Here is a 25,493-nt window from a genome sequence, read left to right as displayed (position 1 = left end):
TATGGACGATTATGATGACACATTCTCCCAAGTTGAGAGAGTTATCTAGAGGAGGTGTAGCACCTGTGATGAACTCCTGTGCCCCGATGTTGTCTTGTTGTCTATACTTCATGAGGTTTGTTTACATTGTGCCCTGAACTGGAACTCTGCTGAAACTGACCTCTCGTATGAGTCACAGACCGCAAGATGGTGCGAGATTCACAACTGCGAAATAGCAAATTATTTTTATTGAATGAATGAATTTATTCGTCACGCATAGATCCAAAGCAAATCAACAAAACATACAAAGAAAAGCGAAAATAATCCAACAGTGCACCCATGCAGCCAAAAGGGTGCAGACGGAAGCAAGGCTTATAAACGCCTACCCCTTTAACCAACTTTGAAACTTATGACAGACGGATGCTTGACAGAGTACTCGGTCGATCTTACGCGGAAGCTAGACAGGCGAATAGCGAACTTTATAAGAAAACAAGCCTGATGACTCTTCGTCACGGACTAAACAGGCATCTCCAGTTGATCGATGGGATGTCAGTTGGTGCAGTATGACAGGAACAATAGTTGAAATTTGAGATTGATTTTTCAGTTTTAGTATGTTTGACAAACTCTCAGTTTTCTTGTTTACCATATAATAAAGCAGGTATAGACTTTTGATTTCTGTGTACCCATGATTGTGTGGACCTGGTCAGGATGGGGTTCACCAAGGCCTCGGTGAACCCCATCCTGACCAGGTCCGCATAATCACGGGTACACCTCATCAAAAGTCTATAATTGTATATAGTAACACCTTTAACAGAAGCCCAAATGACTTTTTGCAGTAGTTCAAATCTTTGATTTCTGAAATAACAATACTCCTCATAAATTATAACTGGAGTCCCTCATTTCAAACAGGTCCTGGACATGTTGTGGTAGAAGTTTATTTTGTGCTTTAAACATAATTTGTATTATGACATAATCAATCAAATCCCAAAATTTCAAAATATGCAAACGGATGAACAATGGATTTGTTGGCTCACGATATGGTTTCTTACTAATAATTCTTATAGCTTTCTTTTGAAGTAAAAATATAGGATTTGTATTAGTTTTGTAGGTGGTTCCCCAGACTTCAATACAGTAGGTCATATATGGAACAAGCAATGAATGATAGGAGGTCCTGTGCTTTATACAAAATGGCAATGATATTTGATATTATAGATTTAACATAATTTATATGTGTTTTCTAACTTAGATTATCATCGATTTACGAGTTCAATTTCAACATCATGTACTCTTAAACTTCTACATAAGTTCCTGGGCTTATTACCAAATACGATACACTTTGTTTTACCAAAGTGAAGCGACAATTTGTTGGAATCAAACCATTCCTTGAACTTCTGTAGTTCCCTCTCCATCATGTCCAGAACCTGTCCCAAATGATCCCCACTGCAAAACACAGTCACATCATCAGCAAATAAAATACGACACACAAACTTTGAAACCATATGTCATTAATATACAAAAGAAACTGCAAAGGCCCAAGGACTGAGCCCTGGGGAACCCCGCAAGTGCACCTCAAAAAAATTCAGAGTTTGTCCCACCCAAGTCAATGTATTGATATCTATTGTCCAAATAGCTGACTATCCAATCATGTACCACTCCCCTGATGCCGTACCTCCATAACTTATCCAATAATATGGTATGATCAACAGTATCGAATGCATTCTGTAAGTGGAAAAAAACCCCTACAGTGTGTTGTTTGTTTTCGATTGCGTTTGTGATGTGTTCCACAAAATCAACTACTGCTGGTGAGGTAGTACGATTCTTCCTAAAACCATATTGCTGCTCATTTAATATGTGATGTTATTTCACATAACACCCACCATTCTGTCTTTTCCAGGCCAGAGGAAAAGACTGAAGGAGATGAGCATGGTTATGGATGAGATGGAGGCAGCTTGGCCATTTTAAACAGCCTATTTTATTACCACTCTACCCTCACTCCAGTGGCAGATTGTTTTCACTCCTAAGTCTGCTCTCTGTTGTATGGCTGGGGGGGCCTGGCTGCCGGTTTGTTTGCCTTTTGTGTTTCCTCCCAGGTGGCATGCATTTGGGACTGAGTGGCTGTGTTGCTGAGGCTGTTAGGACTTCACCCTGATCACCTGCGACTCGTCAGGACTCACAGCTGAGGTGCATCTGGAGGGATTGGAGTATGTTGGCATTTAAGACTGAAGTGCACAGTGTGCATTTGCCAGAGACTCGACCTTGTGACCAGACGGGTGAGATCGTCGTCTTGGGAGCCATCTCATCAGCAGCGGACGCTGAGAATGTCCAGGTTTGATGCACGGTCTGTGAAAGAGGAGAGGGTGAGGTCTCACGCTCGTCAGCACACTTCCTGAGGTACGTTGGATTTTGTGACTAACAGTTATACAGTCAGTAAATGTGGTGTCCCTCACACCTTATTGTATTGAGCTGTATGTTAGTCATGTATCAGCTTCCACTGCGGTGGTGATTTGTGAACAGGATGTTCCATGCCTGCAGGTTGGAAGCTGATCAGTAATCAAGCCAGGAAGTGTTTGCTGTTTGTACACCTTTAAGTGTTCTGTGTGTAGAGTGTGGACTCACATAATGGTTCCTTCTTTCACAGACTCGGTTGTTGCGGCCACCTGGGGGGTGTCGGCGGGGTCCTTGGGTCCGAAACAGCTTCTGGCTCCGGACCATTAGCGCTGCTGGGAGCGCACCACGCCAGACCGCACCTTTTATTATTATTATGATCACTGTTATGTATTAAATTCAGTTAGCCTTTGTACCGTGCTCTGCTTATTTCATACTGGGTCCTTCAAACGCTGGTCGGTTCTCCGAGCTGCGTCCGACACATAACACTCTCACCTTGTTTCCCTGTGCCTGTTCAGCGTTACCAACCTATGCTGCCATGTTTTCTGGGATTAGCCTGCCATCTTCTAACCTATCCACTTTGTTATGTGTCGGACGCAGCTCGGAGAACCGACCAGCGTTTGAAGGACCCAGTATGAAATAAGCAGAGCACGGTACAAAGGCTAACTGAATTTAATACATAACAGTGATAATAATAAAAAGTGCGGTCTGGCGTGGTGCGCTCCCAGCAGCGCTAATGGTCCGGAGCCAGAAGCTGTTTCGGACCCAAGGACCCCGCCGACACCCCCCAGGTGGCCGCAACAACCGAGTCTGTGAAAGAAGGAACCATTATGTGAGTCCACACTCTACACACAGAACACTTAAAGGTGTACAAACAGCAAACACTTCCTGGCTTGATTACTGATCAGCTTCCAACCTGCAGGCATGGAACATCTCGTTCACAAATCACCACAGCAGTGGAAGCTGATACATGACTAACATACAGCTCAATACAATAAGGTGTGAGGGACACCACATTTACTGACTGTATAACTGTTAGTCACAAAATCCAACGTACCTCAGGAAGTGTGCTGACGAGCGTGAGACCTCACCCTCTCCTCTTTCACAGACCGTGCATCAAACCTGGACATTCTCAGCGTCCGCTGCTGATGAGATGGCTCCCAAGACGACGATCTCACCCGTCTGGTCACAAGGTCGAGTCTCTGGCAAATGCACACTGTGCACTTCAGTCTTAAATGCCAACATACTCCCAATCCCTCCAGATGCACCTCAGCTGTGAGTCCTGACGAGTCGCAGGTGATCAGGGTGAAGTCCTAACAGCCTCAGCAACACAGCCACTCAGTCCCAAATGCATGCCACCTGGGAGGAAACACAAAAGGCAAACAAACCAGCAGCCAGGCCCCCCCAGCCATACAACACACTTGATATGTTTTCTAGCCATTTTTGACCCTCTGCTTATTTGACTCAATAACTCATCTGCTGCTTATTCCACGGACACCTTTGTTGGACGGACTGCATCTCTGTGTAGTAGTTCCTGGCCTGTGTCCTCGACCACTCTGTGTTGCCGCCTAAACCACATTGTTGCCAGTGGTGGGCACAGATAATCAAAAAATTTATTTCAATAACAGATAATCAGATAACTGAAAAGTTATCTTCGATTAAGATAAAACAATAAACCACCCAAAAATGTATTGGACGTTACAGATAACCGATAACAGATAAATTCCAATATTGTCTCTGGTACATTTAAACAAATTTAAGTTTTAATGCCACAATAACTTCTACTATTAAAAGTAACAACAGACCCACACACTGAGACCGCACTTTTGTCTTTGAACATTCTGCCCCTGCTGGAAGCTCTTGTTTACTACAGAGCTCCCAACACAGAGGCACCATGAGAGCAGCCCTAAAGTCAGCTCTCTATCAATTCTGAGGTTTAGTAACAAACACAGACAAATCGCAAAGGATTCTGGGTAAAAGTGCCTCTGCTAAACACTGACTGGTTCTGTCATTCATTATTAAACCAACACGTTAATGTGACGTCTGTCGTGTGTTGGTGTTAATTTTTTTATTTGTAAAAACAGGCATTTTTACGGAGCCCTGGAAGTGTCATCGCAAAATGTTTTGCATGTGGAGAGAATGTGCGCACGTTTTATGATGTTGTAAAATGTGCTTTACACTGTGCGAGCTGATTTTCATGCAGGAATTTTTGGACCGAGTTTCAGGTTAATCACACGTCCTGCATCGTGTAGTCATGGAGTAACAAGCTTTAACATCTCACGACCACCTCCTGATCGCGATTGTATGGTCGAATAAAAATCAAACCTGTTATTCTGGTTAGCTGTCGTGAGGTTATCCTCCTGCTGAAAAGCTACAAGCATCCAACCGCTCGCACTGTGCCTGTGCAAACACTGCAGAGCTGTCTTGTAATGTTTTTTTTTTTTTTTTGCTGTTGTTTTGTTTTTAAACTGCATTTGTAAAAAAAAAAAAAAAAAAAGCCATTTGCAAAGCCAAAAAGTTGATTTGACAATCATCTGATATAACCGGGGTCAAAGCAAATACAACACTGCCATCTACTGGTTCCCAGACGCTTAGTACTTAGGGCGAATACTGCCATGAACACTACTGGCCAGTAGATGGCAGTAGAGGCCTTGAAAACAAAATTCCAGATAATCCCTGTCTGCTACATTTAAAATGCTTGGAATTTAACAAACGCAAATACAATAATGTCTATAAACCCAGAGAATATATTCACAAGAGTTTTAGGCACTAGAGTTTAATGTTGTTGTCCGTGGAGCCTGAACAGAGTGTCTGAAATGCATTTGTCCTGTCGTGAATGTACTGAGATTACATCATCCTACCCATAATGCACTGGGCACAGCATGTGCTCACAAAACCTTAAAAATTAGCACATTACTTTAAAACTAAAAAAATTAAATTGAATTAAATTGGTTATGAACTTATGGTTCAAATTAAAATTTGAACCATAAGTTAAAAATGTATGCCTCTGGATGACTTAGGTGATATTGCCAGCATATTGGTATGGTATTAAAGGGATTTTTTTTTTTTTTTTTTTTTTTTTTTTTTTTTTTTTTTTTTTTTTTTTTTTTTTTTTTTGGCTCTTTCTCCTTTGTCTACAGAGGATAGAGATGCTTTTCATAGAAGCAGCTCTCTTCTGTTAGCAGAGGGTATAACTGTCCATCTGTTCTAAAACTTTTAACAGGTAGGTGCTGAACTTTTTTTTAAATTTAAAAATGCTTATCGCTGTTCAGCTTTGTTTACTTTGTTTATCGTTCTAAAAGTTATCGGACAGAAATTAATCGGAAGATAATTGGTCCAATAATGGTTTTTAAAGTTATCTAAAAAAAAAATCTGATAATGAAAACATTATCTTCGATAATTATCTGTTATCAGATTATTGGAAGTGTGCCCACCACTGATTGTTGCACGGACATCCAGTGAGGCTTGCTGTAGGGGTCATGGTCTCGCCATTAAAACTATATAATGAAAATGATATTACACATGTCAATCCACATTTTGATCAATATCTGTTTTTTTTTTTGTTGTTTTTTTTATTATTTTTATTAAACATTTTTCCTTATTACAAACACACCAATGAAAACAAATAAAACAAAAAACAGAACAGCACAGTACATGTATACAAGCAACTGGCTGGTAGCCAGTAGTCTGAGGATGTTTACAGCAATTACCGCAAAATAAATAAAAATAAGATAAAGTACAAATTTATTGGCAATTTCAAATCACTAATCTTTTGATTTGCAGACAGTCCAAAGAATGCTCCCATTTTTTTAAACAGGTTGGCTTTACCATTAAGACGATATCTTAAACGTTCCAAAGTCACTATCTCAGAAATTAAATTTTTCCACATTTGAATGGAAGGGGCATCACCACTGACCCATTTGGACATTACGGTCTTTCTAGCCAGCATCAGGAGGAATTGTAAGATGTCTTTGTGAGCTTTAAGGCCTACAGGTATCAGTCCCAGAAGACATAGCAGAGGGCTGGGAGACAATTTCTGCCCCACTACAGTGCTAATCTGTTTGCACACCGCCTTCCAGAATGACTGTATTATATTACACTCCCATAAACAATGAAATCTAGTTCCTATAGTCAGTTTACATTTAGGACAATTTGGGGATGTTCCAGGGGTGAACTTGCTGTAGATATAAGGAGAAATATAAACATTATGCAATATATTATATTGCATCTCCTTGTACCGGTTACATACTGATATTTTTGAAGGCAATATTAAAATTTTTTCCCAAGCATCATCCTCAATTGTCGTTTTAAGCACTAAGTTCCATGAGAGGTGTAGATATTTAAGCCGATTCTTTAAACTTTGGAGCTCAGAATAAAATTTTGAGATAAAATGGCTATGTTTTTGACAGTCTAAGATAGTTTGCTCAAGCAAATGAGAGTCTGGTGCGAGCTCCAGAGACTTCCATTTTGATTGAACAAAATGTCTGAGTTGAAGATACTTATAGAAGCCTCGAGAAGGAATACTATATTTGTTTTGCAAGCCCTCACATGATTTAAATTTTCTATTGTCCCATAGATCGTGCATCCTCCTAATGCCAGCTTCGTGCCATGCCTTGAGATTGGGACCATCACCCCCTGCCTTCAGGTCTGGGTTATCCACCAGTGTCATAAAAGTGGATAGTTTCAAATTTTTTCCATACATTTTTTCAAAATGTTCCATGATCTGAGAGCATTGTTAATTAAATAATGATCCCTAATTATGATTGGCAATTCCTTGTTTGGTTTATCTAAAAGATTTATTGGACAAGCAGGTTCACAAAGCGTTTTTTCAATCTCAAGCCATAGCATCCCTAAATCTCCACAGGTCCACATGGATATGACTTGTGCGTGTATAGAGAGTACATAGTTTTCAATGTTTGGTAAGCCCCAGCCCCCTTGTTCTTTTGGGAGTTGTAATACATCAATTTTAATCTTAGGTTTTCTGCCTGTCCAAATAAAATCAGATATTGCCTTATTTATATCACTAATATCTTTTGCGTTTAATAAAACAAAGAGCATTGTGACAGGATACGTTATTTTTGGAAGTATTACCATCTTGACAAGGTTAACCCTACCAAGGAATGAGATAGGAAGCTTTTTCCAGGTGACTAATTTTTCTTTTATGTGAGGAATTAAAGTATTAATATTTTCTGAGTAGATTTGGCTAGGCTTCGATGTAATGCGAATTCCCAGGTATTTAAAACCGGTAGGGGCACAACAAAATGGTTTAATAGAGGTTAGATCAAGCCTGTTGCCATTAACTATAGGCATTATTTCTGATTTCTCAAAGTTAATCTTGTACCCAGAAATCTGTCCGAATTGTTTTACACAGGTAGTAAGGGCTGGAAGAGATTTCTCTGGTTCTGTTAGAGTTAAAAGGACATCATCCGCATATAACAAAATTTTATACTGTCTTGTACCAATAGTTGTTCCGGTTATATTTTGGTCCTGTCTGATGGCTATGGCTAGTGGCTCTATAGCTAAACAAAACAAAAGAGGCGATAAAGGGCTTCCCTGCGCTGTTCCTCTTCCAAGTCTAAATGATGAAGACAGAAGACCATTTGTCAAGACAGAGGCCTTTGGTTCCTTATAAAGTAGTTTTATCCAGTTTAGAAATTTTGCTTGGAATCCAAATTTTTTGAGCACTTCGAACATATACTCCAACTCAATGCAATCGAAGGCTTTTTCAGCATCCATCGAAACAATTGCACCAGGTATTTGACAATGATTAAGATAGTGAATGATATTAATTAGACGTCTTGTATTATTTGATGATAGGCGTTTTTTCATAAAGCCAGTTTGGTCCTTATTTATTATATTTGGAACAGCTTTTTCTAATCTGTCAGCCAGTATCTTTGAAAGGATCTTCATGTCCACCCCAAGCAAACTGATTGGACGGTACGAGGAGCACAGTTCCGGGTCTTTGTCTCTTTTTGGTATAACGGTTATGTTCTCATTGTACATTGTTTGTGGTAATTTATTATTTTCGAAAGATTTATTGAAGACTCTTTGCAATAGTTTAGACAATTTCCCTTTCAGAACTTTAAAGAATTCTGCAGGGTATCCATTGGCTCCAGGACTTTTGGCCGGTTTAAGTGATGCTATTGATCTTTCAATTTCCAATAATGATATGGGATCTTCTAGTGATTTAACTTGTTCTGTTGATAGTTTAGGTATATTCAAATTATCAAAAAATTTACTTTTGTTCAGTTGCTCCAGATCGACCTCTGACCTATATAATTTTTCATAAAATTGTTTAAAACAATCATTGATAGCCTCATTTCCCCTTTGCTTAACGCCATTATCATCACGTATTGCGGTGATAAATACACTACCAGGGGAGCCTCTAGTCAGTCTAGCCAATAATTTATTTGGTTTGTTTCCAAATTCAAAGAATCTTTGTTTTGCATATAGAATGTCTTTTTCTGCCTTCTTTGTAATCATGTCACTAAGCAATGTCCTATATGTCCTAATTTCTACCAATATATCATCCAGTTTAGATACAGAATATTCTTCATCTAGTCTTTTAATTTTATTTTCAAGATCAGTCTGTTCCCTTTTTCATTCCCTCTTTTTATTACTTGAATATGATATTATTATGCCCCGCATATAAGCTTTATAGGCATCCCAGACAATCCTAGGGTCAGCATCAGCGTTATCATTAAAACTTAAATAAGTGTCTGTTTGATCTTCCAGGTGTTTAATAAATGCATCGTCGAGAAGAAGTAAACGGTTCATTCTCCACGATATTATACGTTTGAGGTGCCGGGGTGGTTGCATTTTTATACTGACTGGAGCATGATCAGAGAGTGAGATAATGCCTATATCTGACTCCTCAACCAGATGTGTCAGATGTTTTGATAAAAATATGTAATCTATGCATGACATTGAGGAGTGAGGTAATGAGTGAAATGTAAAGCTTTTAACTGTGGGGTTAAAATGCCTCCAGATGTCAATTAATTCAAGTTCTTCTATAATATTCATTACTGCTCTTGCCTGTTTTGATTGGATGCTACTCGGTGGGCATCTGTCCATTTTTGGACAAATAGGGCAGTTCCAATCTCCTGCTAGTAGCATATTTGGACAATCCATCTCTACAATCCGGTTGAGTGAAGCATAAAAATCCTCATCGTGTACATTAGGACAATAGACATTACCCAATAAAATAGGCTCACCGTATAAGACACCCTTAATTAAAATGATTCTGCCCTCTGTATCTTTAAATGTGTCTGTAAGGTTAAAGGGCAGTTTCTTATGTATTAATATTATTACTCCTCTTTTATTTGTTGAGAAGGACGAAAAATAGATTTGACCTACCCACTCCCTTAAATATTTCCTGTGTTCCTCATCACTTAGGTGGGTCTCCTGCAGTAAGGCTATTTGGATTCTGTCCTATTAAGAATTGCTTTTCTTTTAACCGCATTATTTGACCCTTTAACATTCCAAGTACATATCCTTAAATCCATTTACACCTTGTTTTGTATATATTTGCTGCATTTAGTACAAAATAAGTTTGCCTTAATAATGCTTCCTGTGCTGACAGACTAACAAAGAGATCCAAGCAAAAACAGAACATATAGCTTGGATTTAACCCACTTAGGCTCATGTACAACAGAAACACTGCTGTAGTGTGTAAATACGAAAAACAAATATAAAAATAAAAATGAAATAATCTTGTTATACCCCACTCCTAGGCCAGAGTATAACGGAAGTAACGAAGCTATATATAAAAATAATAGAAACAAAGAAGCATCAACTGCACTGCCCCCTGGGCCATGATATTTAGGGCCTGCCGTAAAAGTACCACAATTATTTATCCAGCAGTTACGTAGAACAACTCTGTAACTGTAAATAACAAGGAAGAACCGATATTTCCCTCTTAACTAGCTATTCGTTTTTATGCTCGTAACCATATGATATCAGCCCGGTTAAGCACACAAGTCCACTTTTACAAAGTCTTGGTTACCTGTAGCATAGTGGTTACGTGTGTATTTGGGAAGCTAAACGTTTCCCCCGGGAAGTGTCTTCATGAAGTTATTGATCTCATCCATATTGGATAAGGCTGTAGTCTTTCCATTCTGATGAAAGATCTTGATCACCGCTGGGTACAGGAACGCGTACCGGATTCCCGCTTCCCGGAGCCGCTGTCGTGCGCCCGCCGACTCCTGCCTCCGTTTAACCACCTCAGCCGAGAAGTCTTGATAAAAGGAGACCTGTCGGTCCTCCACGCTCACTCTCCCCTTCTTCATGGCAGCATAGAGGATCTTGCCTTTGTCAGTCTAGTTATGTAGTCTCACCAAGACTGCTCTCGGACCATCTCTGGCTCATCCAGTCAGGGGTCCCATGCGGTGGGCTCTTTCAATTTTGATCCGCTTTTCTGGCATATCCAATATTTCAGGAATCCACTGCTCAAAAAAAGTCACCGTGTCCCGTCCCTCGAGCCCCTCTCTCAGTCCCATGATTCTCACATTCTGACGGCGGCTTTGATTTTCGTAACTATCAAGGCGCTCCAGAGCTCCTTTCAGAGATTTTTCCACAACATCCAACCTTGGTGATGTAGTCACAGATGCATCCTCCAGATCAGACACACGCTTTTCCACCTCATTCAGCCTTATAGCCACAGCATCAAACTTACAGGAGAGGTCGGTCACTGGCTTGAGTATGGAAGCGAGTTGTTTATTTAGCATTTGCTCAATGTTCTTGGTCACTCGTTCCACTATCACGTCTTCTCTTTGAGGCTCATCATTTACCTCGCTATCAATGATCACCTGGTCTTGGTCGGCCTCCCTGCTATCAGCATGGCCGCTAGTAATCTCTGTTTCGGCGCTGGTCTCCGAACCATCTTGGCTAGCATAAGCATTACCATTAGCCTTGTGACCACTAGCCTTTCCTGCCTTTCGTTTATTTGATGCGGGATTCCCAAAAACTTGTCCAGAGACATGTTTAGACTTTTATCTTCAGTTGTAACAAAGCACACGGCAAAGGTATAGTTTAAAATATCGTTTTACACAAGCCCAAGGAGCAGTCGAAGAAAACACGTCTACCCTACGGCGTGCATGACGTCACCCCCCAATATCTGTTTTTATGTACAGTAGTGTTCAGAATAATATTAGTGCTATGTGACTAAAAAGATTAATCCAGGTTTTGAGTATATTTCTTATTGTTACATGGGAAACAAGGTACCAGTAGATTCAGTAGATTCTCACAAATCCAACAAGACCAAGCATTCATGATATGCACACTCTTAAGGCTATGAAACTGGGCTATTAGTAAAAAAAAAAGTAGAAAAGGGGGTGTTCACAATAATAGTAGTGTGGCATTCAGTCAGTGAGTTCATCAATTTTGTGGAACAAACAGGTGTGAATCAGGAGTCCCCTATTTAGGGATGAAGCCAGCACCTGTTGAACATGCTTTTCTCTTTGAAAGTCTGAGGAAAATGGGACGTTCAAGACATTGTTCAGAAGAACACCATAGTTTGATTAAAAAGTTGATTGGAGAGGGGAAAACTTAGACGCAGGTGCAAAAAATTACAGGCTGTTCATCTACAATGATCTCAATGCTTTAAAATAGACCAAAAAAAAACAGAGACACGTGGAAGAAAACGGAAAACAACCATCAAAATGGATAGAAGAATAACCAGAATAGCAAAGGCTCACCCATTGATCAGCTCCAGGATGATCAAAGACAGTCTGGAGTTACCTGTAAGTGCTGTGACAGTTAGAAGATGCCTGTGTGAAGCTAATTTATTTGCAAGAATCCCCCGCAAAGTCCCTCTGTTAAATAAAAGACATGTGCAGAAGAGGTTACAATTTGCCAAAGAACACATCAACTGGCGTAAAGAGAAATGGAGGAATATTTTGTGGACTGATGAGAGTAAAACTGTTCTTTTTGGGTCCAAGGGCCGCAGACAGTTTGTGAGACGACCCCCAAATTCTGAATTCAAGCCACAGTTCACAGTGAAGACAGTGAAGCATGGTGGTGCAAGCATCATGATATGGGCATGTTTCTCCTGCTATGGTGTAGGGCCTATATATTGCATACCAGGTATCATAGATCAGTTTGGATATGTCAAAATACTTGAAGAGGTCATGTTGCCTTATGCTGAAGAGGACATGCCCTTGAAATGGGTGTTTCAACAAGACAATGATCCCAAGCACACTAGTAAATGAGCAAAATCTTGGTTCCAAACCAACAAAATTGTTGTGAAAGTGTCGTGACACGGACCCACAACAGGGGGCGGTAATGAACGGACAATGGATAAGCCAAAAAGTAGCAATTTAATGTTGTGAATCGCACAACGAAGTACAGACAATAACAATATGGTGGAATGTCAATTATACAGAAGGTGACGTGTGGGCAGGCTCGACGATAGAAGACGTCTGGCGAGAGAAGAGCCGGATCCCACACAGCTTCCACCACCAACGGATCTGAAGAACACCGGCCCCAGGTGGCCACTGTCTTCAGCAGTCAGACCCGGTACTGCTGGCAGAGAACAGAAACAGTATTGATGAGTGCGAGTTCGCACACTCAGTAATCCCACAGTCTGTGTTTAGTTAGGAGGGAGCACCTCCACCTCCAATCACACACTCGTGCAGCTCCTGTTTAACCACTTATCTGGTTTGGGGTGTGAGGTGAAGCCGTCGCAGTCCACACCAAATGCCAATCCCACAGATAAGAACACACCACAGGAAAACGGCTGCAAAGAAGTTCAGATTGTTACTCAATGTAAGTCAACAGAGAAGTTACCTGAATGGTAGTTGATTTCTCTGCGAGGAGGTGGAGTCGCAGTCCGGCCTTTATGGAGATGGTGATGAGTTGACTGAGTGACAGCTGGTGCTGATGAAGAGTGACAGATGTCACTCCCAGTGGCTCCGGCGCCCTCTCGTGCTTGAAGCCCGCACTCCAAGCAGGGCGCCATCTGGTGGTGGTGGGCCAGCAGTACCTCCTCTTCAGCGGCCCACACAACAAAAATGAATGCCTCGCAATGTGAAGAAATCATGAAAAACTGTGGTTATACAACTAAATACTAGTTTAGTGATTCACAGGATTGCTAAAAAAGCAGTTTGAACATAACAGTTTTGAGTTTGTAGCGTCAACAGCAGACGCTACTATTATTGTGAACACCCCCTTTTCTACTTTTTTTTACTAATAGCCCAATTTTATAGCCTTAAGAGTGTGCATATCATGAATGCTTGGTCTTGTTGGATTTGTGAGAATCAACTGAATCTACTGGTACCTTGTTTCCCATGTAACAATAAGAAATATACTCAAAATCTGGATTAATCTTTTTAGTCACATAGCACTACTATTATTCTGAACACTACTGTACCTTTTCCAGTTAAATATCTTTTACCATAGGTGAATCCCCCACTAGTTTGACTATGGGGGTATTCTTCGAGTTCTACCATTTTCATGAGACAACTGTGAGAAAACAATTTTTGTACGTTAACAGGTTTCGTCACTATACTGACTTGTGATTGCCAGTCCATATTAGCAAATTATTAAAATACATATACAAAGTTTTTTTTATTTGTCCGGCGATCACCTTAGTATTTCCTGTTTTTCTTGTTTAATGATATATATATATATATATATATATATATATATATATATATGATCAGTGGAAACAGAAGGCACCTGCTCAGTTTTGAGCTTCATGGCAAATGTGAATGCTTATGTACATGTGATTTCTTAGGAGCTTTTTCATTATTTTTAATAAATTTTTCACATTGTCATTATGGGGTATTGTACAGAGTTTTGAGGGGGAAAAGTGAATTTCATCCATTTTGGAACAAAGTCATAACACAAAAAAATGTGGAAATAGGGATGTGATGTGAATTCTTTCCAGATGCACAGTATTTTTGCATGTCCTAATGTAATGAATCCCCCATGTGATGGTTGCTGGTCACTTGCTTCACTGTGTACTGGTCTCTGAATTTATTTCTGTGCACAGACAACATGCACATCTGTATCCAACTATACAAAAGCAAAGAACCTCCTCCCAAGAATTGCATGAAGGAATATTTTGTGTTGTGAGCACCACAAGGCCCACTGTGGACGGGATGGTCACTACAACAACCTGACCAAGCAGGACATGCAGACCAAGGTGCAGGAATAGAAACATTATGTGTAAAACACACCCTTCTTGTGGTGGTCAAAGCTGCAGTACACAAGGTTAATCTGGTGCAAAGGAAAATTGATGGTTAAAAAGGTTTTTGTGTGGTTGTGGGCAGCTAAAAACACTCTGTAAAACTCCTACAAACTGCTGTTTCAGTGAGGTTTTGGGTTCCCAAGAAAGAGTCCCCAGATGTTGACAGCGAACATACGCGTCAGTCACTCCTGCGACTGAACTTTTGCTGTAAATACTAAAATTCGACACTATAAAAATGTTTGCTCAAAGACTATAATTTATGGCGCAAAACCAGTTGTGTCACGATGGAATCAAAACTCACCCTGAAACTCGTCATAATTGCATTGCAGTGTTTTTCCTCCAAGCAGTTCAGTTATTTCCTAAAAATACAGCAAATTAGTTTGGTTGAGAGAATATAGTGAGATAATCACACACTTGCTAGAATGTGCTGACAGGCGGCTTAAAGGGGAAAATTCATGAGGCAAATTTGATTATTTTAACTATAACTTAGTTTCATGCATTAACTTTTTTTCCGGTGTAAAAGGAGCCAGTCGGTGATGTCTGACTGATCAACTACTTCTCGATTGTACACCTTCTGCTAAAAACCTAAGATGTCTGAAGGACGAGGACCGACTTGCAAATGTTGTATTATATGAAACAACCCAGATCCAGCATTTGCCCTTCTACTCCTTTATCGTATTTTTAATTTTTTTTTTTGGGGGGGGGGGGGGGGGGGTTTTAACCACCCCGCACCCACATCCCTCTCCCCAAAAATCCCATCACAGTAAAGAATACGTTTTGATTTCTATTCATTTATTCACAAGTTTTAAACACCAAATTAACATCCCCAAAATATCAAATTTGTATTAATAATTGACATTTATGAATAAACTGCCTTATGATGTAGCTTTGACAGGAAATAAGTTTATCCCATTTTGTAGGCAATCCTGCATTCCAGATCTGAAACATATATAAACAGCAAAATTAAGTTTAAAAATTGCAATACAAAAGCACCAAGTGCTAAATAAATGTTGTCTTTCAATCATTTTGCAGTCATTACAAATGGACAAGAAATTCATCATCATCCCATTTTTCATCTGCATAATTATGCAATTCAACCATCTTTATCACAATCTGCATTTTGTTATTTGTAAATTTTAGTTCTTTACTGACACTAAAAAAATGGATCTTCTTGATAATAACGCACTCTGATGTACTTCCCATGTTAGATTTAAAGTGGTGTTTTAGTCATCACACCTTGATGCAAGATTTGCTTAAACATCTCCCAATTTTATTCAATCTTACAAATGGTGGAAAGAAAGAAAAAAAAATCATTTACAATGGCTAATCTTTTTTAAAAACTTCAGTCATTTAGGTACATCTCAGTCATAAAACCAGTAATATCAAAGTCTATACAGCGTGCATTACTACAGAGTTTTGAAAGAGTGGAAACTAATGGAAAAGTGATGAGCACCTATTGTTTTTTGACAGATACTATAGCTATGTCATTGGGGAATGGTTGTGTCCACAGGAACGTTGAGCTCGAGTTGTAAACAACTGTGCACTGCAAAGACAACATTTAGGACTCGCCCTTTTAAATAATCACAATGTCAATCTTGCAGACACAGCTTTAGCTGCTACATCCAATTGCCCAGCACCAAATACTTTGATTAAATATTTCAAATTTCAGCAATGTGTCAACACAGTCATGGATTCATGTAGAAAACATTCACACTCTCAGTCACACTTTCACGCTCACCCACGCCACAAATGCAAGCACCACTGAGCAGTGAGGAAGCAGCACGCCCTTCAGCACACCTTCTGTCCATCACTGCCAAGGACGCCGCAGTCATTATGGATGAGATAGTTGCAGAATAGTAAACAAAGAACAACAAAAAAAAGAAAGAAAAATCCCTGGTCTTGGACAAGTCCTCAGATTCCTTCAGACAGGCTCTGTCGTCTCCTTCATTCTGGTATCATGTTCAGCAGGATTACTCGGCGGCGGTGGTGGTGTCTGGGCTGGCTGCAGTTTCTGGCTCGGTAGGTGAAGCGTCACCTGGTTTCTCCTCTCCTGCCATTTCCTCTGCCTTCACTTCCGCTTCAGCATTCGGTTCCTCAGCAGCAGCAGCAGCCTCCTTGGCTCCTTCCTCAGCTGGTTTGGCCTCGCCAGCGGCCGCCGCCTCCTCCTCTGCTGCCTTCTCTCCTTCGGTTGCTGCGGCAGGTCCCTCCTCTGCCGCATCTTCAGACTCCTTCTTGATCTTCTTAAAAGTGAAGCCGCTAAGCTTGAAGGAAGGCTTCTTGAAGGAGAAGCGCTTTTTCTTCTGTTTGCCCTCCTCGCTGGTAGATGGAGCTTCTTCTTCTGGTTTGGCAGAAGCATCCCCGCTTGCGGCGGCCCCCTCACCGTCAGCCCCAGCAGCCTCTACTTTCTCCGCTTCTTCTTTTGGGATCTCCTCGGTAGGAGTGCTTCCATTGGCCTGAACATCCGATTTATTGGCCTCTTCTGCTGCGGGAGAAGCATCACCGTTGCTCTTGGCATGACCATTCTCCTACAATAGACAAAGTGGAATTCTTGAGCACACCAGACACTAGGACATGCAATCCTCTTTGTATAATTAAGAAAAAAACAAAACAAAAAAAAAAACACCCTGACGCAGTCAGAACCAAATCCGACTAGCAGTAACCAATAGGAAAATGGCTCCAAACCGCAGCAACATCTGTTACTAGGAGAATGACGACAGATCAGAGGCCTGCAGCAGTAGGCTAGTCTGTTTAACCTGCAGTACTGCTTGGATCCAGCAGGTGGCGCCATGTATGGGATCGCTGCTACCAACACAGGAATTTGGGAATTCCAGGCGCACCCCCCCCCCCCCCCCCCCATCCCCCAAAAACGAATAAAACAAATCAATCACTTTTGCAATACTAAAATATGTCTGTGCGTATTAAAATGTATTTTTAAAAAGCAGCATGTGCGGGCGGCTTTTTATTATTACCATTATGTGAATCTGGCAACAAAGGCGTGGTGTCTGCTTTAAAAATGGCCACGAACGCAGCGGCTCGGATTTTCAACAAATGGATTAAAAAAAAAAAAAAAAAAAAAAAAAAAGGTGTTCAATTAGCCAAACAAATATTTTTTTTTCTTTTTTTTATCATTCCGAGCTAAATTAAGCAGATACACTTTGCGGGCTTTTTTTTTTTTTTTTTATAAAAGACAGTTTATTATTACAATGAGCAGCCCGTGTGTTACTAAAATTAGGAAATTGTTTCTACAAAATTATAATTCTTTCATGCTAGTTAAAAATAAAAAAAAATCCAGACGTGGCCACTTTCTCTAAACGTGGCCGAGCGCGCGGATGAGCACGGAGCACGCCATTGACGCAAAGTGAGACAAAACATCTGTAGCAAGACGTTAAAGAAAATCACAACAAAAGGGGAGTAATTTGATTATTTACCTGCCCGTTTGTTTTTGCACCAGCAGCCGTGCTTTCCCCCGGCTTCTCCACCGTAGCATCTGCTTTCCCAGCGGCTTTGGAGGTTTGTGCTCCCATGCTTTTGGTCCAACAAAGGAACCCAATCGACCAAAATGAATGAACAAAGACCGCAAAGCTTCCGTCCAAAAATTCCCAAGTCTGAACGCCGACACCTCCTTCTGCAGCCGAGGAATCCGCTCCAAAGGACGCCTGGGAACTCGCGAAACGTGACCAAAAAATATCAAAATGATGCGAGAATTATTATATTTTTTATTATTATTTTTTTTTTCCCCTCGATGAGAGTTTATAAATGAAGAAGAAATCGGGCCCCGCCGCAAATGAGATGCGGAGTACAACGCCCCAGCCCGCAGATGAATGGGCGCTCGCGCTATGACGACACTGCCCGAGCCCGTCTCCGCCAATCACAGAGCCCCAAATCCAAAGAGTGGGGGAGGTGGAGTGGGGGCGCGTGGATCGCCGTGGACACAATGGGAGAAACAACATGGCCAACAACTTGTTTTTACACAGGCTAAATTAACGTGAAGAAGCAGCGAGATGTATTTATTTTAATTTGACGGAGGTTTCAGTCACAGAGCTTTGAAGGCTCGTCTGTGCCTGATTCTTAAGGATGAAGATGTTTCAGAAGCACTCACAGCTTTCTTGAATTTACACCATGTCAATACATTACAATACGGAAGTGAAAAATTATACATAAATAATAATTAAAAACATACAAAAAAAATAGCATAACCGAAGTCCAAGTGTGAACCTGTCAACATCTTAATACTCTTGTAATCAGGGACGCGCAATACTATTTTTAGGCCGTTGCTTTTGATAAGGTACTGTACAAAAACCGCAAATTGGTATTAGTATGGCACCCATTATTTTTTTAAATACTCAGAATCATGCGCAACCCTAACCTTATGTGACTATTCAATATTTTGAAGGCCCATTGGTCCGAAGATCCATCAGGCTGGCTGTAGAGATGGCGTAATGCCCAACCAAGGGGGCCCTGAGGGAGATGCCCAGAGTTTTAGTACTTCCCCACTGCTAGACCAGAAGCCGCTTGAGGATGTGCCACAGAGAAACTTTCAAATTCCATGAAGGATTAGAGAACAGAAAGGTGTCGCTGTATTTTGAACAAAGCTAACTAGCTTCTTTTGGGCCCTTCGGACAAAAGGAACTTCACAATAATGATCCGTCCCCAACCCTACTGTCACGTTAGCTACAAATGATGGTGACAAGCAGTTGGATTTATTGCTTGATGGACGATAATAGGGCATGCATGCTAGCATCTCTGTAGGCTGCCTTGTAAATCACGTCAGAGGTGTTATCTGGTTACAAAAACAGTGTTTTTAAATTTAGAAGTGTTTATTACTCACTTTTGCAGAATATGTGAGAGACATACTACATTTATACAGCAATACAGCTGTTTTGGAGCATATTACGCCACCTTGGATTATTTTGCTCGAGCAAACAACCAGCTGATGTCACAGAGCATATTCACAGTCACTCACTTTGTCGCATCGTTCAGCATTTGCATATAACAAACCTCTAGTCTATTTTGGCCCCGCCTACCTGGCGGCAGAACAACTGTTGTCGCTTACTGCTGAAAAACTACTCTGATTTAAAATGAATGGCAAATCAACACTTTGCCTCTGTTGTATGCTGTTGCTTGTAGCTAATGTGACCATAGGGTAAGTTGAGCTTGAAATTCATCAACTGCCTCCTGTACATCTTAGATGCCATGATGTCCATCATTATCTAATCATGGAGGATTCTAATTGGATGCCACACAAGACGGTACTGTATCAATAGTCACTTCATTTTTGTGTTTTCTTTTTTATAGGGAAAATATTTTGTGCCCTACTATCAAGGCTTCAAACCTGTTCAAGGAACAAAAACCAGGACGAACTGCTTTATCTCTTTTATTACAAACTAAAATGCTTCTAATAACTTGGTGCTGAGTTCATTTCCTGTGTTCCTCTGGACGTCCTGCACGTCTCTCAGTGACAGAGAATTTACAAGCATCAGGCAATTACAGTAGCATGTTGTGTGGTCTCCCTGATCCCAACCAGAGGAGGGTAATGTGCCATGTGCATGATAAATCTTGATCTCAGACATCATCTTCATCAGTGCTTGATGGACAGGCTGACATGAGAAGAGAAATAATGCTGGAAATAGCTCCAGTTATGCTAAACTATACAGAAGAGAAGGTATCTTAATGGGATAAGGAGTGGGGCTAACGATTTGCAGACATGGGTTTGATTCCCGGCCATGCTACCATTTCATTTCACCCAGCTGTAAATGGATACTGGCCTTGCTTGGCTGAGGAAGTAATCTGCGTCAGAATGGTGTCCCATCAGCCCGGTCTCATGTTTAGAATAGAATCTTACCACATGCATGCATCAATACGTCTTTGTTGATCATAACTTTTCAATAAGCAGGCACCAAAACAACATTATGTGGAGCAGCTTTTCTGGTATTACATCACTATGTACCCTCCTGACATTGGCAGCACTCAGAAAACAGACATCCCTGAGCTTAAAAGCCCCCTGTCCATGAATGTCCTCATCCCTCTTCTTGCATAATAACATCTTGCCTGCTTGTTGCAGTTGGAGCATCCCGGTGACCCAGATATAATGAGAGTTTAGAACCTATTGCTGCTGGCAGCCTGCAGCACTGCAAGTCCACCACCAGGCACAAGTCTCTTCTCTCTGCCATCACTGCATGACCCAAATCTCCATGGTTACCACTCCGAAATGGCTCCAAGGAAGAGGCTGCAGACCGACGGCTTTAGTGATCGAGGCTGCAGAGGTGATGCGCAAAGCTCAAAACAGGGAAGCACAGACAACATTTGAGGATTAGGGTGACTTTTTTTTTCACCCACCCTCCCTCCGCCAGGCTAACTAGGCCACCTTCATTGTTATGATATTCTGATTATATTGCAAAGCTATAATTAATGAGCATACTTGAATATGTAAATTGGGTAATGACAACGGCTATATAATGTTGCTGAGTGTTTTCAAAGAGCATAAACAAATATTTCACCTGTCTGTTACGTTATAAAAAATCATTTAAAAAAAACTGCCTTAATAAAGCTTTTTTTTTTAAATGGAACATTAATTTACCACTCACAGCATGAATTTTAATCAAAACATTTTTTGGAAACTCAGGTTAATGAACACTTCTTTCCTAATATGAGTGTTGAACTGTTGTAGTGTGTTTGTCATTCTTCAGTTTGTGGTGTGTAGTGTGGAGAGAATCTTATAATACATAATTAAAATACCTATTCATGAAAAATCCATTTTTAATTTCATATACTTCATATTAGACACTATTTCAGCTGCATGTTTCATATTTTTCCCATTTTGTATTGCAGAATTTTGTGCTATGATATACATTATTATCACATCCCTACTAATGAGCATCTGTCATTCCAAATGTACACTGTCTGAACAAGATTTAAATTTTTACATCCAAGTAGCAGACTTCAATGTTCAGGGTTATCACTCGACAACAACTCTTGGTAAAATTCTATTGTACTTGCACCAAAGGCAAATGTCCACCAGGTGGAGATATTGCTCCATTTCAAGAACCTTGAGACACTAGGATGACCAAACTGTAGCTTATAGTAGTAGAGATGTCAAATAAGACATACTTTCCATTATCATTTGTACCACCATCAACATTATATGATTACAAATCTAAAAATAATGTTTGTTTCTTTTTGTTTTTTAATCATTTTTCAACAGATTTGATTTTGGTAGCCTGGTGAGTAATAGCTCCAAAACACATGATTTAAATGAATTTTGGTCATTGTAATTCACAAATAAAATTTGGTAATAATTATAAAGCAAAAGCAAAAGCTTTTAAATATGATTATATGAAAGAAAACAGTGTGTTCAGCTGTCTTTAGGCTCCTTTCTAATGTGAGTGAAAACATGAATTTGGACATTCTGACACTTCAGCTTGGGTAATATCTAAAACAAGAACCAAGCTATCGCAAAAGGTCATGATGGTTCTTTGAGGCATTAAATCATCTTTGAGGCAGAAACATAAAAAATGGTTTCTTTTATCATTAAACTAAAGGTCTCAAACTGGTAGCCTGAGGGCCAGATATGGTTCATAAGCTGTGTGATTATGGCCCTCAGCTATTATTACAGTGTGCATAATCATTGTTCTTCTGGATTGCACTTCCATCTCAGTAGGTTGAATCAGTTATAACTGCTATAAAAGAATTATACATGTTTGCTAGCAGCCATGTTTTCTCAATCAGAAGCTTGTCTTTGACTTAAGTACTCCATAAGACAGAAGGCAATTTTGACCCAATTGATACAACTTAGGGTGGTTAAACAACACTTACAATCCAGCCTCCATGTATCATGACTTACACAAAATGTATGACAGCCATCCGAGGGTGGTAACTATGGCCTTGTTAGGGGTCAATGAAGGATCACATGGAGTCAAAACATTTAAAAAGTTCCAATCATTTTGAAAAGTATACCACATTATTTGTTTGATCCTAAAGATTCCAAAAGGGTATAGTTTGGACTATCTATGACTGAATGGTATGGAGTTATGGGGTAAAAACAGGAAAATGGTGAAAACTCTTTGTAGAACCCTATCAGCTCAACTAATAATTTGCATAACTTTTTACCAAAATTGGAGCAACTTTAACTTTTGTCCCCATTCAAACTGAAATTGACTTTTGTCACTATTTTTGCTGATTTTGCCCCATAACTCCAAAACATTCAGTCATTGAAAGTCCAAACTATGCCTTTTTGGAATCTTTATGATCAGACAAATAATTTGGTATACATTTCAATATGACTGGAGTATTTTTAAATTTTGACTTTTTGTACTAAAGTGAATGTGTGTTATCTCTCATGAGCTCAACCAATCATGGGTCACAATTTTGGAGCAGATACAGGTGGTGACATTTAACACTGCAAAAAATAAAATGGATTTTTTTTTTTTCAGGAATTCGAAATTTCTTCAGGCAGGTAGATGAGCTAATCAATGAAATCATGTTTATGTGCACAGAGAGGAGCAATACACGGTCAGACTTTTACTCACTGAAACTGAGGTTTTCCATCTCCGCTACATAATAGATTTTTTATTTTCGAGTAATGTCTAATTTTAGGTGGACAGGGAAACAAGCTGTTGAACCTTGGACCTTTCTGTGTCACTGAACCCAGTCAAACCTGTCATACATATGTCATAGAGACACTCGCACACAAACATGATGTCACAAAGCAAGGATACAAAGGAAAAATGTAAAGGAAAACCTCTCTCACAAAAAAAAAAAAAAAAAAAAAAAAAAAAAAAAAAAAAGAAAAATATCAGCAAATGAATAGTCAACTCTTCCTGGACCCAGGATCTCGCCACAAATCCTAATTCATAAACCAATTTGGGATCTTTTGCGAGTAAAGACAAAACAAACAAGGGTGACCACATAATCATCACGTCATTTGTCGAGGAATTATGTGAAATTTAACTCAGGAGTGATATAATTTATGATAATATTGTTACTCCCAGTGGGAAAGGATCGTGTTGGTTGAGGTATGCACTCAGAGTGTAGTTTAATAGCAACAAAAGATCTCAATGGGCACGTTAGCCTAAACATCAGCTGCTGTTGCACACAAACCCCAAAAATCAAGGTTATCTCAAACGGATTGTGCATTTCCTTTGGTTTAAACACACATTTTATTAATCTTGCATAAATGTCTCAGTCCAACTCGTTGGAATGGGCCGGAGTGACTGCAGACAGAGCTCTCATCATGAGAACAGACTATTTTCGACCTGACCATGCCTTGTTTTTCAGTCACTCCAAAAAAGGAGGAGGAGGTAGTCTGCTATACATTATGATCTGTGATTGGTGGAAGCCGGTGCCAATCAAAGCTCTCTGGTCTGTGTGGACCCGCAGCCGGGCACAGCCACCGCTGCGTCAATAACCGGACATAAACCCGAAAGTAAAACTAATCGGAAAGTCAAAATAAAAGCACAAAAATTCTCAAATGGAAAAATTATAATAATAAAAAAAGCTCATACATCACTTTGTTAATAGACACATTCATTGGATTTTGGTCAAATAAAACCTGCATATTATTTCTATTTATTAGGCATATATAATCAGGGTGCATGATAGTGCAGATCTTGCACTAAAATTCAGTATGATCCCAGGTAAGTTCCTTCGGCTGCTCCCTTGTTTGCACTCGGGGTCGCCACAGCAAATCCAAGGTGGATCTGCATGTTGAATTGGCACAGGTTTTATGCCGGATGCCCTTCCTAACGCAACTCCACATTACATGGAGAAATGTGGCAGGGGTGGGATTTGAACCCGGAACTTTCTGAACTGAAACCAAGCGCATTAACCACTTGGTCACCACGTAATTTTTTTAATTAATTGATTTCATTTATTTTGCACCAAATCACAACAAAGCTGCCTCAAGGCGCTTCACACAAGTAAGGTCTAACCTTACCAACCGCTAGAGCAAGCACACAGGCGACAGTGGTAAGGAAAAACTCACTCTGATCATTTTGAGGAAGAAACCTCAAGCAGTCCAGACTCAAGGGGGTGACCCACTGTTTAGGTCACACTAATAAAAAACATTTTTAACAATACAGAGCAACATCTTTTTTGAGATGTATTAAATCAACGCAGACATGCAGGACAACACCAGTTGGTTGTTGGGGGGGGGGGGGGGGGGTGTGGGGGGGGGGGGGATTGGGTCTTCAGATCCAGTCTTCGAGCATAGCCAATCATTTTAATATGTTTCAACACCACACCAGAGAGGCCAAATCAAATGGAAACTTTGGAAACATTAATTTTGAAACCCCTTTTGATATAGTTTGAAATTATTTGAAATGTTTCAAAGCAAAGGTCCGAGTTAGCCATTACTAATTTGTAGCAATGAAAGGTTTTTGGTGCCATACACAGCTACACGTTCTATCCATTTCTTAATTCCGGTGTTATATTCCCATTCTGTTGCATAGTTCATCCCAAATTATGACCGGAGCATAACAATCAGCAAACAATGTGTCTGGTGTTCACCAGTGTTACTGTCAGACAGATTGAATAGTAAACAACAGACCTGCGAGCTTTTCAGTTTGTAGAACTAAGGACTTAGCTTTGTTCTTCCTAATCAATCCAGAGAGTTTGATGTCAAAATCGACCTGTTTAATTTTTTTTCATATGTTAGATGAAGATAATTTGTTACATTTTATTTTAGAGTACAGTGAATAGCCCAAGGCTGCTGGAAATTATTACACAATAAATGTTTTTTTGTTTATATATATATATATACACTCAACAAAAATATAAACGCAACACTTTTGGTTTTGCTCCCATTTTGTATGAGATGAACTCAAAGATCTAAAACTTTTTCCACATACACAATATCACCATTTCCCTCAAATATTGTTCACAAACCAGTCTAAATCTGTGATAGTGAGCACTTCTCCTTTGCTGAGATAATCCATCCCATCTC

At 40.0% G+C, this 25,493-nt stretch overlaps 1 protein-coding gene across 1 annotated transcript; it reads right to left on the bottom strand.

The window, feature by feature from the left end:
* Window positions 1–15,802: 15,802 nt before the first annotated feature.
* LOC117532282 (myristoylated alanine-rich C-kinase substrate-like) lies at window positions 15,803–18,337 on the bottom strand. The gene is made up of 2 exons (XM_034195598.1): window positions 17,983–18,337; window positions 15,803–17,079 (listed from the first exon to the last, which is right to left on the bottom strand). The coding sequence occupies exons 1-2, from the start codon at window positions 18,076–18,078 to the stop codon at window positions 16,525–16,527; spliced, it is 651 nt and encodes a 216-aa protein (XP_034051489.1). The 5' UTR covers window positions 18,079–18,337; the 3' UTR covers window positions 15,803–16,524.
* Between the last annotated feature and the right edge of the window lie 7,156 nt (window positions 18,338–25,493).

This window comes from Thalassophryne amazonica, chromosome 19 (assembly GCF_902500255.1).
Source record: "Thalassophryne amazonica chromosome 19, fThaAma1.1, whole genome shotgun sequence".
Taxonomy (NCBI): Eukaryota; Metazoa; Chordata; class Actinopteri; order Batrachoidiformes; family Batrachoididae; genus Thalassophryne; species Thalassophryne amazonica.
The sequence above is the reverse complement of the archived record's forward strand: the minus strand, read 5'-3'. Positions and strand labels throughout refer to the sequence as shown.

What these genes read in the sequence shown, in the direction of transcription:
- LOC117532282 (XM_034195598.1), bottom strand. Translation starts at nt 18,078, where the DNA reads ATGGGAGCACAAACCTCCAAAGCCGCTGGGAAAGCAGATGCTACGGTG. An exon ending in GTGCAAAAACAAACGGGCAG is followed by an intron (nt 17,080 to 17,982) that starts GTAAATAATCAA and finishes TGTCTATTGTAG; the next exon opens with GAGAATGGTCATGCCAAGAG.